General features: G+C 34.7%; 1 protein-coding gene across 10 annotated transcripts in view; it reads left to right on the forward strand.

The window, feature by feature from the left end:
- The window catches only part of HERC1 (HECT and RLD domain containing E3 ubiquitin protein ligase family member 1), a 204,735-nt gene that overhangs the window by 91,265 nt on the left and 97,255 nt on the right, over positions 1-16,215 (forward strand). For all 10 annotated transcript variants that reach the window (XM_074366366.1, XM_074366364.1, XM_074366363.1 and 7 more), the window contains 8 exons: positions 210-375; positions 4,384-4,509; positions 5,479-5,700; positions 8,744-8,896; positions 9,025-9,157; positions 10,533-10,724; positions 12,895-13,116; positions 15,049-15,222. In XM_074366366.1, coding sequence (XP_074222467.1) covers positions 210-375; positions 4,384-4,509; positions 5,479-5,700; positions 8,744-8,896; positions 9,025-9,157; positions 10,533-10,724; positions 12,895-13,116; positions 15,049-15,222 — 1,388 coding nt within the window. The remainder of the gene's footprint in view (positions 1-209; positions 376-4,383; positions 4,510-5,478; positions 5,701-8,743; positions 8,897-9,024; positions 9,158-10,532; positions 10,725-12,894; positions 13,117-15,048; positions 15,223-16,215) is intronic.

Below are 16,215 nucleotides of genomic sequence, written 5' to 3' on the forward strand. Positions count from 1 at the left end.
CTTCTTTATAACTTAAAAAAGAGCTTAATTAGGTACTTATTGATAATAACCTTTATGAAAAATTATCCATAATTTCATGAATCATGTTTTTAAAATTATTATTAGTCATAATTTGACAAAATTTTTTAAGAGAAAAAAATGTTACCCAAACTGAATAACACATGCTCTTTCAGAGTTCCAGAAGTTCATTGCACTTTATCTGGTTTCAGGGAACACCACAGTTTCCTCAAGCTGTGCCTGAAGCTGCTTTCAAATCACCTTGCTCTTGCACTTGCGGGAGGGGTAGCTACCAGCATTCTTGGGAGACAGGCAGGTCCTCTTCGAAACTTGCTCTTCAGACTGATGGACTCAACTGTCCCAGATGAAATCCAAGAGGTAAGAATATAGGACTTGTGAATCTGTATCTCGAGCCGTATCTTTTTCTGAGGTTGTAGCTCTTAAATTCAGCTATGTATTGCAAAACTTCCAATTGGATGCTCTTTCTGTTACTCTTCTCGGCGGGAGTAAATTTTTTAGTGAACTTGTCCTTTAAGACGAAGGTCAGATGTCACCTCTGGAATACCTTTCACACCCTGCTCTCCTGCCAGGTTGGGTTTCTCTTATGTATGTTCTCATCACGTCACATTGTTTTGTAGTTGTCTTTTTACAGATATGCCTGTCTTTTCCACCAAAAGATGAATTCCTGAGGACAAAGATCCAGTTTTATTTTTATTTTATTTTTTATTGTGGTAAAATGCACGTAACATAAAATTTTCCATCCTAACCATTTTTAAGTATACAGTTCAGTGGTATTAAATACATTCGTAATGTTGTGCAACCGTTGCCACCATGCACCTCCATAACTCTTTTTGTCTTACAAAATTAAAATTCTGTACTCATTAAACAGTAACTCCTCATTCTCCCCTCCCTTCAGCCCCTAGTGACTACCATTCTACTCTCTCTCTCTGATTTTGACATTCTAAGTATGTCGTAAAAGTGGAATCATATACTATTTGTCTTTTTATGACTAGCTTATTTTACTTAGCATAATGTCATGGTTCATCCATGTTATGTAGCGTATGTCAGGATTTTCTTCCTTTTTAAGGCTGGTTAATTTTCTGCTATATGTATGTATCATATTTTTTGCTCATCCATCATCTTTATGACCTTGGATTAGGCAGTGGTTTCTTAGATATGATACCCAAAGATAAGCAACTAAAGAAAAAAGAGATAATTTATAAATCATATGTCTGTTAAGATTCTAGTTTCCAGAATAAAGTATCCTTACAACGCAACAATAAAAAAGATGAATAACTCAATCAGAAAATGAGCAAAAAATCTGATTAGACGTGTCACCAAAGAAGATATACATAAGGCTAGTAAGCAAGAAAAAATGTTCAACATCATTAGTCATTAGGGAAATGCAAATTAAAGCTACAGTAAGATGTTGCTTCACACCCACTGAATAGGTATAATCAAAAAAACTGACAACAAGCATTGGTGAGGATGTAGAGAAATTGGAACCCTTTATACATTGCTAATGGGAATGTAAAGTGGTGCAGTCACTTAAGAAAATAGGTAGTTCTGTAAATAGTCAAACACAGAGTTACCACATAACAGCAATTCCACACCTAGGTCTATACCTAAGACAATATATAACATGTGTCCACACAAAAATTTGTGTGTGAATGTTCATGACAGTATTATTCACAGTAGCCAAAAAGTGGAAACAAACAAATGTTTGTCAACTGATGAATGGATGAACAAAATGTGGTATGTCCATACAATATAATGTTATTCAGCCATAAAAGAGAATTAAGTGCTGATACATGCTACAGCATGAGTGAACCTTGTACACATTATGCTAAGTGAAAGAAGCCAGACATAAAAGGCCCCACACTACGTGATTCCACATATATGAAATGTGCAGAGTAGGCAAATCCATGGAAACAGAAAGTAGATTAATTTGTTGTCAGGGGTTTTGGGGGAGGATGAGGTGGAGAGTGGCTGCTAATGGGCACAGGTTTTTTTGGGTGGTGATGCAAATGTCCTAAAATTAGATAGCGGTGATGGTGCAGAACTCTGCGAAAACACCAAAAACCACTGAATTCTGTACTTTCAAAAGGTGAATTTTGAGGAGGGGGTGAGAAAAAAAGGTGAATTTTATGACGTATGAATTATATGTTAGTTTTTTAAACGCACAAAAAATAACAGTGATTTTTCCACTAGAAGGACATGTCCCTGGGATGCATATAGAAGGAATATTAACTTGGTGGTGAGTGGGAACTTTGAGGATTAAATATTATCAGGAACAGGGTATTACAATATTTTTAAAAGGTTGAAAAGTATTGGAGGAAAAGAAGGAAAGTAAACTTGAAGTTATTTTTAGAGTTGTTTGTTTGTTCCTTGAGCCTCCTTGGTAGCTGACTACTCCTTAGGAGCGTCCTTAGGAGGTGGATTTCCCAGGATGTGTCCAGGGTTGTTTCTCTTCCTCTTTCCTTATCCCTGAAATTTCCAGAAATGTATCTATTTGCCAGAATCAGTGCTGCTGCTGTTTTTTGTTTCTTTCTTTTTTGATGCTTTATTGAAACTAATTGTAGACTTAAGGAAAAATGGCATGAATAATAAGAGTTTTCATGTTTCTCTCAGCCAGCTTCCTTTTAATGCTGATGTCTTATATAACTACAGTACAATGATCAAAACTAAGAAATCAACATTGGTTTAACATTATTAATTAAACTAAACATCTTATTAGAAAGTTAATCAGTTTTCCACTAATGTCCTTGTTCTTTTGCAGAATCCTACTCAGAATACTATATTGCATTTAGCTGTTATTTCTCCTCTGTCTCCTGCACTGTGTAACAGTTACTCATTCTTTCTTTTCTTTCATGACTTGGACATTTTATGCATACTGGTTGATTATTTTTTGAATATCCGTCTGTTATTTTTTTCATGATTGGACTGAGGTTATGCACGTTAGGCAAGAATACCACAGAAATGATGATGTGTCCTCTGTACATCACGTCACAGAGTTCATGATGTTGATGAGTCTTATTACTGGAGATTTTGACCTTGATCACTTGGTTAAGGTGGTGCTTGCTGGCTGTCTCCATCCATCAGTAGCTTCTGAGAGAGGATAGATAGAAAATACATTCTTTGAGACTATACTCACACTTGAATAGTTTGCAAATTGAGTATCTTCATGAACAGTTGAGGCGTAGTATTCTAAATTGGAAATCATTTTCCAATAAGAATTGTGAAGTCACATTCTAGCTTTTAGGTTGTTACTCAGAAAATCCATGCTATTCAGATTGTTGATCCTTTTATGGATATCCGTTTTTCTTTCTGGATTCTATGGCAAGTTCTGCTTGTCCTCTCTGTTCTCATACTTCAAAATGATATGAACTGATATGGGTCTGATTTTATCCATTGTTGTATATAATTGAGTAGACTCAATCTGGAAACTCATAACCTCAGTGTTAAGAAACTATCTTGAGGTATACTGTTGATTTCCTCTTCATTGTTTTCTCTCTCTCTGGAACTCGTTATTGGGATAGTAAACCTCCTGGACCATCCTCTTAATTTTCTTGTGCTTTCTTTCCTATTTTCCATCTTTTGCCCCCTCTACTTTATGAGAAATTTAATTTTTATATTTTAACCCTTCTGTTGAAGTTTTTTATTTTTTATATCATATTTTAAAAAATTTATAAGAGCTCTTAATCATTGTGCATTTCTTTTTTGTAGTTCAACCCTCATTTTAGTGATAAAGAAGCTATAACCCAGAGACATTGTGATGCACAAGATAAAATGGCTATTCTTTATGTTGTTCATGTTACTTGGACCTTTGTTTGGCTAAGGCCTACTCATTTTTCAATTCTTAACCTAAATGCCTAATTTAGGAGGCCTTCCATAAGCCCATAGGCTGTATTAATTGCCTTTATGTATGAATGCTCACTCAAGTTTGCAATTTCTTTTACTTTCCTTGTGTGACTCCTTTCACACTTAAAATTACTTGCTCAGGGTCTCTTTTTTTCACTAGACTACATGCTCATGAAAGCAGGGCTTTTATCTGTCTTGTTCACATCTACATCATAGCACTTTGCAGAGAGCTTTACCAGGCTCAGCGCTGTAGATGCAACACCAAATATTTCTTGTGTGATGGTTAGCTATTTAGTGGCAAATCCAAAATACGTATTCTAGTTTTCTTAAAGACGTCTAAAGAAGGACTCATCATGCTTTCTTCTAGTCTCCTCCTACTCTCCGTCATGCCTCCTCCTTTAGATTTCCATGATCCACCTTTCTTAGACTTCTATCATCTTAATAGTCAGTGGGTTTATATTTCATGTGTTTCTATTAAAAATAAGAACCAAACCAAATAAATCTACTTTTCTTTTTTTATATTAGGTGGTAATTGAAACTCTGTCAGTGGGAGCAACCATGCTATTACCTCCATTACGTGAACGTATGGAATTACTTCATTCTCTTTTACCCCAAGGACCTGATAGATGGGAAAGCTTATCTAAAGGACAGGTGAGCCTTTGCATAATATCTAAGTAAACTAGTAATATTATAAAAAAAAATAGACTGAGAGGGAAATAAAGCTAATTGATTTATGAAATAGTACTTAACTTGGTAAGTTTGGTAAATCCTAGTATTTAATGTTTTCTACTGGAAGAGTTCCCAGATTTCTAATGAAAGCGAAGCAAGTGATAATTTATTAAATGATTTGGGGCTAGTTATTAAAATTATGTCTGATTTTTCTAGTGTTGTTTTCACTGTCAAACCAGAGACCTTTTAGTTTATTTGTAGTATGCTAAGTTGAAATCAAGGGCATGAGCTACTGTTGGTTCCATGCCCAGAACTTTGTTTGAAATAGCTTATATAAAAAGTAAAAGATGACTGTAATGAAAAAGTAGTTGATGATATGAGTATGCTTATTATTTCTATTTTTGATATCTTATGTACATTAAAATAAGTACATTTTGCTCAACCAAGTAGAACAGTCAATTGTAGAGTTACGTATTTGAGGGGAAAAGTGGTACTTACTGGCAATAAATATAATATCCGCAGATGCCTTCCAGCGAGTATTATGCATTAGTTTAGATTTCAAGTGATTTATTTTAAATATGTGAATAAATAGTTTCATTGGTAATTCTGTTGAAGAATGTATAATATAATTTATCTGTGGATATTTTCTACTCCTCTTTACTTATAGTGCTAAAATTATTGTGCAGATCGTGCCATTTTAGCTTAGAGTTTCAGGTATTCAAGGATGGAATAAAACACTATAAGTTGCATTTTCCCAAATGGTATTGGTTGGAAAGCTTTTTAAAAAATTACACACTTCCTAAAAGATTATTATTTATCAGAATATTAAGTGAATTAGTTAGCATCATTAGTATAGTTTTTTTTTTTTCTGGGATCCTTATTTTTACTTTTCTAGTGCAAATGCTAATTATTATTTGTTCCTATTTCATCAATGGAAATATTTTTCTTTAGAGAATGCAGCTGGATATTATTCTGACAAGTTTGCAAGATCATACCCACGTAGCCTCCTTACTTGGCTATAGCTCACCCTCTGATGCTGCTGACCTCTCTTCTGTATGTACTGGTTATGGAAGCCTGTCAGATCAACCTTACGGCACTCAGAGCTGTCATCCAGACACCCATCTGGCTGAAATTTTGATGAAGACTCTCTTAAGAAATTTAGGATTTTATACAGTAAGTTGCTCTTTTTTTTTTTTTTTTTTTGTAGAAAAAAGAATAAAGCTTGGGCTTTTCTTTTTTTTAAGGGGGTGGGTCTCACTTCAGGTCAAAGTATTTTGACATTTCAACACTTACGAAATAAACTCTAGACTTCACTCATTCAAAGGGGGGAAACATGTCAGACCTTCTGAAATATTGTGGGTGCCAAATGACTTATACTTGAGAATTCCAAAGAGATTTATTTTGGAATTCTACCCAAATTTTCTGATGTTTAAGAAAATAAGAATAAGAATAAACAGACATTTTGCAAGAGAAGAATAATAAGGAAAGATTAACCTTACTAGATATAATTTTATAATTAAAGAATGTGGTTGGTACTGACTAAAAATAGGCTGGTTAATAGGAGAGAAGCTTTCTCTGTCTTAGGGTGCCATTAATTCTTACTCTGGTATTTGTTAGATCCGTCTCTTTTTTTCTTACGGTTTCTGTGGGTTCTAATCCGTGCCATCATGAGCAAATGTTAACAGCAACATTGTAGCTGTTGTCACAGTTTCTGGTGTCTTCTCATCATCTTACTGCTAGAATAACCTTGTGTTAAATGACCTTCTTTTATTAAATTAAAACTTCTTCAGACGCTTCATCATTTGGCTTTCACACCACACTCACCTGAGCTCATGCATGACATACCCATCTCCTGCTCTCTCTTCCTGTCTACCAACCTGTGGCTGCCTTAAGACTTGATTGTTCTAGGAAGTCTTGCCCAAATAACCTTTTCTAACTATGTAGTTATAACTGCAGACCTCTCAGCAATTTTTAGAGTAAGAGTTTACTGTGCGACTTAACTTTGTATTATTTGTGTATCACTTCGTATTATCTCCTGTGCCTCTTCAGGGTTAGGTCTGTATATTCCTTTTCTTCTGTACAAGTCTTAGTGTTCTGTTCTGCCCAACTTAAACGGTTGTTGACTAAGTCAGAGTGACAGTGGTTCCTATAGAATTATTTTCTTTCAGGTTTAAGAATGTAAATTTGATTTGATGTTTGGCTGCAAATGGAATGGGAACAAGGTTATGATATATCCATTTGTTATTGGCTGAAATATTTTTCCAAAGTTGTATTAAAGTAGTGCTGTGTTAAAGGAACACCTTTCTTCTGCTATTAGGTCTGAGGTAGATGAGTATATTATATGGAAATGAAAGTAAAACACTAACTGCTTTTGGGCTAAAAATTATAAATTATTGTTTCTTTCTGATATAATTCATACCAAATTTGTCATGTTCAGAGATTTTAAAATAATGGTGCTTATCTTAGTCTGTTTGGGCTGCTATAATAGAATATCATACACTGGGTGGCTTATCAACAACACACATTTATTTCTCACAGTTACAGAGGCAGGAAACCCAAGATCAAGGAGCCAGCAGATTTAGTGATGTCTGCTTCTTGGTTCATAAACAGCTGTCTTGCTGTGTCTTCACACAGGGGAGTTCTCTGGGTTCTTCTATAATAAGGTCGCTAATCCCATTCACAAGGGCCCTCATGACTTAATCACCTCCCAGAGGCCCCATCTCCAGGTACTACCACATTGGGGATTAGGTTCAACATAAGAACTTTGAAGGGACACAAACATTCATTCTCTAGCAGTGCTTATTTGGCCACTTAATAATGGTGTTTGTGTAGCAAGGGCCTTAAAATGTTCTGAGACTCTCTCTTGCATATTAGAAACAAAGACTATATACATAAAGATGTTCACATCATTATTTATAAGAAGTAGAAGTTGGAAACAACTGAAATATCTAAAAATAGGGGAATGGTTAAATAAATTATGATATATATGCTCAATGGAATATTGTGTCTTGAAGTTTATATACACGTGGTTTATGAAAACAAAATATTTGTGAATCTATTAGAAAACAGAAGACTAAAAATGGAATATGCAGTATTATAAAAAATGAAAAACATCACAAAAAATCAGAAAAGAAATACACAAAAAATATTAAATACAGTTGTTGGCTAAATGGTGATTTAAACTTTTTAAAATCGTGCTGCTATGAACATTGAGGTGCAGGTGTCTTTTTGAAGTAGGGTTCCTTCTGGATATATGCCCAGGAGCGGGATTACTGGGTCATATGGTAAGTCTATTCTTAGTCTTTTGAGGAATCTCCATACTGTTTTCCACAGTGGCTGATACAGTTTTGGAATTTTCTAAATTTTTTACACTATTTCTTTAAAAAATTTTTTTTTACTTGAAATAACTTGGAACTTACACAAATATTGCAAGAATCATTCAAGGAACTCCCCTGTACCCTTCAGCCAAATTTGCTTTATCTATCTATCTATCTGTCTATCCATCCATCCATCCATTCATCCATCTCTATATCCATCTTTTATTCTAAATCATTTGAGAGTAAATTGCATATGTCATGCTGGCTATTCCTAAGCCCTTAAGCATGTATTTCATAGGATGAAGGACAATCTCTTACATAATAGCACAACAGTTACTTACTTCAGGAAATTTAACTTTGATACAGAACTATTGTATAATATATACTCTATACTGAAATTTCTACAGTTGTCCCAACAATGTCCTTAATGGTGCCTTCTCCCTGTCCCCCAAATCTGAGATCATACAGTGTATTTAATTGTCATGTCTCCTTAGATCACTTATTTCTTTTATGATCAGAAACAAATACAATTTCTAAGAATTATGTTCTTAGAAATTCAAATAGATAAAAACAAAACCTTTACATAGGAAGTCTGGAAAGTAATAGCAATAAAATGTTGAAATGTGTTGTCTTTGGGTATTGCATTGTTTTCCTTTTTCTTGTTTTCTGCATTTTTAAAGCTTTTGTGGTGAAACATTATTGCTTTTTTAATGGAAAAATAGATTGAAATTCCTTGCTAAATCTTACCATCTTACAGCTGATAACAACATAGCAAAGATTTAAAGATTAATAATGAGAGAAAGGAGACAGTGGCTTCTTAAATCAGAATCGTTTATGGTAGGACATTAATTTCACTTCCAAACACTTCAAACATAATCTTCATTTATGTATCATTTTAGGATCAAGCATTCGGGGAGCTAGAAAAGAACAGTGATAAATTCCTCCTTGGAACATCATCTTCGGAGAACAGTCAGCCTGCTCATCTTCATGAACTGCTGTGTTCACTGCAGAAACAGCTGCTGGCATTTTGCCATATCAATAACATTAGTGAGGTGTGTGTTAATCTTAGCCTTTCATGGTGATCTCTCAGGGACCTTGAAACTCAGATATTTGGGGAAGCTATGATATTTTTATACCTTGAATCTTCCGAAGTATAATAATTTAGGACTTTTTCCCTCAGAACTCAAGCAGTGTGGCGTTGCTTCATAAACATCTTCAGCTCTTGTTGCCTCATGCCACAGACATTTATTCACGCTCCGCAAATTTGCTCAAAGAAAGTCCTTGGAATGGCAGCGTTGGAGAAAAATTAAGAGGTATGTTTGGTGCTGGGTTTCATATTTAATCAATGGTTGTAAAGCAGAATTCTTAACCTTTCCGAAGCCTCAAGAGAGGCTGAGACCTCTGAGTGGCATAGGAATGGCCTTGACTCTCCTTCATACTGAAGATCCCTTTAATCTTGCTTTGGGGGTAAGGGTAATAGCGTTTGATTTTATTCATCATGAAAGAGGCTAATTGGCTTTACAGAGGTATAATTGAAAGAAATTGGATGATACATACTCAAAAAGATTAATATTAAATGGCATAAAATGAGATTTTTCTCTGCTGTTTCTTTGTCTTTATTTAGCATTTACCAGTGTTCCTCTTTCCTTCTTGAAATGCTTTCTTTTTTCTGGGCTTCTATGTATGTAGTCACAATCCTATATTTACACGTAGTTCTCTGACCGCTCTTTCTCTGTTAGTTCATGTAAGCTCCTCTTCCTTGGACATGCCATTTAATGTTAAGATCTTCTGAATTTTGCCCTCAACCCTGTTTTCTTCCAGAATGATCTTACTTGGTCCCATTGTCTTCAACCACCATATGTATGTTGACTCCCATAAACGCATCTAGCTGAGAATTTCACTAGAGCCTTTCTCTAGTTACCTACTAGATGTCTTTTCATGATTGTCCCAGAGATAACTAAAATTCAGTAAGTCTGTTCAAAGCCAACTTATTTCTGAAGTTTCCCCACTAAAAAAAAAGAAATAAACAAACTGAGAAATTAAAACCATTGCTTACTAGACATTTCTATTGTTGTTCCACAGGCATCTAAAATTTAATTTGTTTGGATTGAACTCATCTCTGAATGGTTCTCCCAGCCCCCAAATACAATGAAATATTGAAACAGAATTGATTTAAAACCAATACATATAATAAAAAGACAGATGCTTTGAGGTGATTTTAATTTTTAAAGGAGGAAATTTGTTGTAAAAAGCATAAAAGACTTTCCTCATTAGAACATAAGCATCATGAGGGCAGGAATTTTTAGCTCTTTGTTCACAGCTGTATCCTTTTCACCTAACAGTGCCTGATATGTTGTAGGTCTTCAATAAATATTTCTTTAGTAAATTGGAAAATGAGAATAAATTTGTGAATGAGAAATTCATAATGCATTTTAAGGGAAGTAGCTATAATCCTTCGAATTCGTTGGCACAAGGGTATGTGTGCTTTCCCATAAAGTGTCTGTGGGTGGCGCTTTCTGAAAGTGAGTAAATACTAACACTGCACCAGCTACCAGAGAGTTATATAGTAATTTAACAAAGCGTTATTGAATTAGTATATTCCAGTTCTAGGCAAAAATAATATTTATTAGTTTTTTTTAAAGTTTGTTTGAAACAGTTGATCCATGTTAAATTTCTTACCTTTCGTAGATGTGATATACGTCTCAGCTGCAGGCAGCATGCTCTGCCAGATTGTTAACTCCCTACTGTTACTCCCAGTGTCAGTGGCTCGACCTTTATTGAGTTACCTCCTCGACTTGTTGCCACCTCTCGATTGCCTTAATAGACTCCTGCCAGCTGCCGCTCTTTTAGAAGACCAAGAGTTACAGTGGCCTCTTCATGGTAAGTAAAGATAGTAAAGGAGCAAATCATGCTTTTGAGAAAAGTTGTTCCTCTTGCATGCATGAGGCAAATCATATCTGACACTTGGGTATTTAATGTAATCAAAAGATAAGGTTGTTATTGTGTAAGAGCTTACAGTCTAAAGTGGGCAATTGAGATGGGAAAATTTAAGAAAGTTGCTTGTATCTAAGTGTCATGAATAGAGTCTTTATCTGATTGTCAAGTATGAATAGTATACTTCATTGATTCTGACATGCATTTTTCATATTTTGACATGTTTAATTGGGATACGTCTCACACTGGATAACAGGAAAGCATTGTCTCATAACTTAGCAGCATAATGATATATTTTACAATCAATGGATTGATTTGGTTAAGTTTTATTTCTTAAATGCAAAGATTCTTAGTTTTAAATCTCTATTTGACAGTAAAATACTTTGTATTTTGGTTGGATATATAGATAACTGAATGTAAAAGGTGAAAATTGGAAACCTATCTTTCTATGTTTTTCTTTTTAGATACTTTATAGGAAGTAGCATTTTGATTTTAGGCATGGCACGTGAATTCCCTCTTAATTTATAAAATTGATGATTTTATTTTATTGAATGTAGCTTAGAATATCATGTCTAGAAAATATCAGTGTGGTTTTCCATTGAAGTCTTATCTGTCCTAAGGCTACCATAAGAGTTTCAGTAGTGAAATCTTAAAAACCTTTCAAGTGAGGTCACATGTTTTATTAGAAAGGATCCTGGACTAAGGCATAAAAAGATTTAGATTTTAGTATTGGCTCTGCTTCTAACTTGGCTGTGTGGTCTTGAGCAAGTCTCTTGTAGCTTCTTAAAGCCTTAGTTTCTTCTGGCAAGATTGGAATTGGACAGAATACCTTGAGGGCCCGTCCTCTGGCTGTGACAGCTGGATTGAGACAAGTGCTCAGGTTACAGCTGTCAGGATGTTAATTAGACTTTATCTGGAGCCATTCCAGGCTTATTTCTGCTTTTCTAAGGCATCTCAGAATTTGCTAAGGTTTACTCTATTTGTATTAGGTGAGTTGGTGTTATTTTATTTTGGATGTTTGCATCTGTGTTTGTAACTGATTTTTTCCCATAATTTTCCCTTTTCATGCTATTCTTGCATCATTTTTGCTACCACAGTTATACTAATCTCATAGCATCAGTTTTGAATCTTCCCTCCCTTTGAAATAATTTGTGTAATTTAGGGGTCATCTCTTCTTAAAGGTTAGAAGACTTCATCTATAAAACTATCTGGCCCCGGTGTTTTTTGTAGGTAGATTTGGCCGTTAATTTTATCTCTCTCTCTCTTTTTTTTTTTTTTCCAGTGATTATAGTTCTCTTTCAGCTTTTTGTTTTTTTCTCAAATCCATTTTGGAAATTGATATTTTTTCAGAAAATGTGATTTTGTTGTTTTTCAAGTTTATTGACACAAAGTTGTGTATAATATTCACTCATGGTTTTAAAAAATCTCTAATGTATCTGTGGTTATATACTCTTTTATTTTAAATTTTAAAATTTATGCCATCTTTTTTTCTGGATTATTTTTATTAGAGATTTGTCCATTTTACTAGTGTTTTCAAATAACCAGTTTTGGGATTTGTTGGTCTTTTCTTTTTTTCTTTTATGATTTCATTGATAGCTATCCTTATCTTTATGGCTAAGTGTAGTTTTATTTTTTTTTTTTAAACGAAGAACTTTTAAAAACAAATGTATAAAGAGAAACTATGGGTCTGTATCTTAGTGCAGGACAATCTGAATTCAGGCCTTAAAAGTGTTAGACAGTACTAAGTGCCATTTTACTAGATCAACTCTTGTTTTGATTTTGGAGAGATGAATTACCTCAGTTACTCAGTCTTATGGTGAAATTTGATCTGGATAATGAAAAGGAGAAATAGAATCCCTTGGGATAATTCTGCCATATACTATTTCACTGTTTATCTTAAAATTGGTAACTTTACAAACGAAAATTTTATTTGATAGCAGTCGTATTTGAATATATTTTAAATTAGCCTAGTAAAGAGAATATATACGGAAAGTATTATAATTTGTGTTTTCATTATAAAATTACTTTTGCCTCAGTATCTTATTGCCGTGCAGTAGAAATGAAAAAACTTGAAAGTCTTGGATGTCAGATAAATTACTAATGATTTTGTCTTCAGGAGGGCCGGAACTGATTGATCCTGCTGGTGTGCCGTTACCTCAGCCAGCCCAGTCCTGGGTGTGGCTTGTGGATCTGGAAAGAACAATTGCTCTTCTTATTGGGCGATGTCTTGGTGGCATGCTTCAGGGTTCCCCTGTGTCTCCAGAGGAACAGGACACGGCATATTGGATGAAAACACCACTTTTTAGTGATGGTGTAGAAATGGACATCCCTCAGTTAGGTAATGTGCTTCTCTGCATTTAGAATACATGCTCGTGTTTGCACCTCAGTTGGAGATTTCTCTTAATCTGGGTTTGCTGAATGGAGAACTGATAGAAAACAAATTCAGCATTTGCAGAGTAGGGGATCTGAGACTCAGAAAAACAGTTAATCCTGCAGCATTGTATAGTGAAAAGAGCCCCTGAGTTAGGGAAATGTAGGTCTGTTTCCACTATGTCATTATTTGTTACTCATCGTGAGCAAGTCATCTAAGTAATAAAAATGGGAAAATGCTCGACTTCTTGTGTTCTGGGGCTTGGAGGTTATGAAACTGCTTCATAGAATGTAAAGCTCTGGAAGGTTACTTACCATAACTTACCAGAGGTTCACGTCATCAACGCCTCTCAGATGTGAGTGCCGACCCCTTCTGCTCCCAGTCTGTCCTGTTTTCATGCTGATGCTACCTTGTGTGATTCCTCCCCACTTTTTGCTCCCCAATTGTGGTATTTTTCTTCTCCATTTATGGTATTTCAGGGTTTCCTTTCCTGCCTCATCTCCCATTTGCCTACTTTACTAGTAGGCTGGCTCTCAGGCTGTCTGAACTTGAGGATTTCTCCAGTTCCTCAACAGATGATCTAGTTGTTTTATCTAGGGTTGGTCCTTTAATGTTTCTGGGCCTCTAATTTCACTCCTTAAAATAATGAGTTACATTAGAAGCCTTGGTCTCATTAGACCTTAAATTTATTATTTCTCTGTTAAGAGAAAGAGACTCAGAGAGTGTCTAAGAAGGAAAGTCTGAAAGAAACCTCAATCTAAGAGAATCTCAATCAAGAGGGAAAACAAAAATTAGAAACCGAGATGAAAGTCACAAAGATTCTGCTTTGGAGTTGGAGGGTTGGAGAGTAGGAGTGAGAGCTGTTGAAGATTTTCATCCTTTTCCAAATAGAAATGTATATTCAGTTTCATTTATGAACCAGAAAATGATTTTGGCCATGGCTGAGGAATGTTAGACTGTACTTAGGAACCTTTGTATAAAAAAAGTAAAATCATAGTTTTTCAAGGGGTATTTAACATCATAAAGTTGGTTCCAGTGCTATCAGTGTTTAACTCTGTATTAGTCCCAAATATCCTCCTGAGGACGAAAGTGTTTGTATCTCTGTCCTCCTCATATTTCTGTTATATCTACTGAATTCAGTACCTGGCCTTTGGTCTGAATAAGATCAATTTCAGTCTTAAATTTTATTTTTCAGTTTTTAAATTATATCATGAAACTATTAAAATGTTGCATTTTATGTTTAAATACTTACATATACTAGGAAAAAATGTAAATATATGAAAATTCAGTTATTTGGGTTAAATTGACTTTGGATATTAGCCCAAGAACCTATTGCATAGAGAACTATTTTGTTTGCTTTTTAAATGGAAAATGAATTCTGAATGCCGTTGAAAAGTTAGGAACCACCTGAACAAATGTAAATATTAATTGAGAAACTATTCATGTAGGTATCAATATCTTTGATCTCTCATGAATCATACTTAAGTGATTATTTTCCCCAAGACTAGAAAAAAGAAAAAAATCTTGTCTAGTCTCTTTCCCAATGGTCTCATGTTTCTCAACGAGAATATCATTCCACTGTGAACAAGAGATTTCTTTGTTAGACAAGACTGTGCTGCGCATGCAGGATGTTTAGCTTCGCTGGCCCCTCTTTACCGTAATGCCAGAACTCTTCCCTCGAGTGCTACATTGGGTCACGTACCCTTCTGGAGGGGATGGAAGGAGTGATACTGCCTCCAACTGAGAAGCATTAAAGGACTTTACCTTTGTAGCATCTACTTAAAATGGTTTGAAATAGATCATTTCATGTGCATTATGTAAATATGGTAAGATTTTATTTGTAGCACCAGAATTTATGAGGCTTGATATTGATAACTTGAGTAAATTTTTTTTTTTTAGATAAGTGTATGAGTTGCCTATTGGAAGTAGCTCTTTCGGGAAATGAAGAACAGAAGCCTTTTGATTACAAATTGCGGCCTGAAATTGCTGTCTATGTAGACTTGGCTTTGGGTTGTTCAAAAGAGCCTGCTCGAAGCCTTTGGATCAGCATGCAGGATTATGCTGTTAGTAAAGGTAAGATGAAGAGGATAAAGGGGTAAATATGTAGATATCTCATAATATGACAAATATGTATGTAATATGTGAAATAGAAAGTTACAGGGGCCACCTTATTACTTTTTTATACAAAAGGGAATTTTACAGATAACATTTTAAAAGAAGTTTCTTTTTCCTCTTTGTGGAAAATACCCTGTGTATTTTTTTATATGCATGTATCCCACTTGAAGAAAATTCGCTGTGGGAAAATTGAGGTTTATATGAAAGATAAATCCAGAGGCAACATTTTTCTGAAGGATTCTGTACAGTGTAAATGGATCTAGTGGAAGAGTCTGTTTAATGAATCCCTTGGCAAGCCCTCGTATAAGAACAGAAGGGATGTGTATGGAAGTCTGAGCTCTGGGCCTGGTCATTTTCCTCCTCTGTACAATGCTTGCCCATTTTAGAGTGCTGGTGAAGATATAATTTGAAATACGGTGTTCTATTAAGTACAGTAGTAAAGTGTTTTGCAGATATGTAGTGGTATTTCAATTTCTAATATTATTTGATTACTAAAATTAATTTTATGTCCAAGTTTTCAAAGGATATACCTGGTTTCTTTTTAGCACCCATGTTTTCCATTATTAACAAAGACCTGGATTTTTCAGAATCACATACACCTAGTTGTCTTTCTCTGTTACACTTTCTTATCTCTATTTCTTTGGGTTTTCTTCCTTCTGTGATAAAAATAGTAAAAAAAAGTTCCATTTTGTGTAAGAAAAATGAGAAGAAAACACCAGTGAGCTGATACCTTTGAAAGTTTAATCTCATCCAATTTGTCATTCATTCATGTATTCATTCTATCGTGTTGAGTCCCACCAGTGGTAGAAAAGGATGATAATGGAGGAGGAAAAAAAAGTTTACTTTCTAAGTTGAATTTTCTGATATTCTCATATTTGTATCATTTTCTAGGAATGTGCAGTTAGATTTTCTTTTAAATAATATTGTCACTTGTTACATTGCAGTGAGAAC

The sequence above is a fragment of the Camelus bactrianus genome, chromosome 6 (genome assembly GCF_048773025.1).
Source record: "Camelus bactrianus isolate YW-2024 breed Bactrian camel chromosome 6, ASM4877302v1, whole genome shotgun sequence".
NCBI classification, from domain to species: Eukaryota; Metazoa; Chordata; class Mammalia; order Artiodactyla; family Camelidae; genus Camelus; species Camelus bactrianus.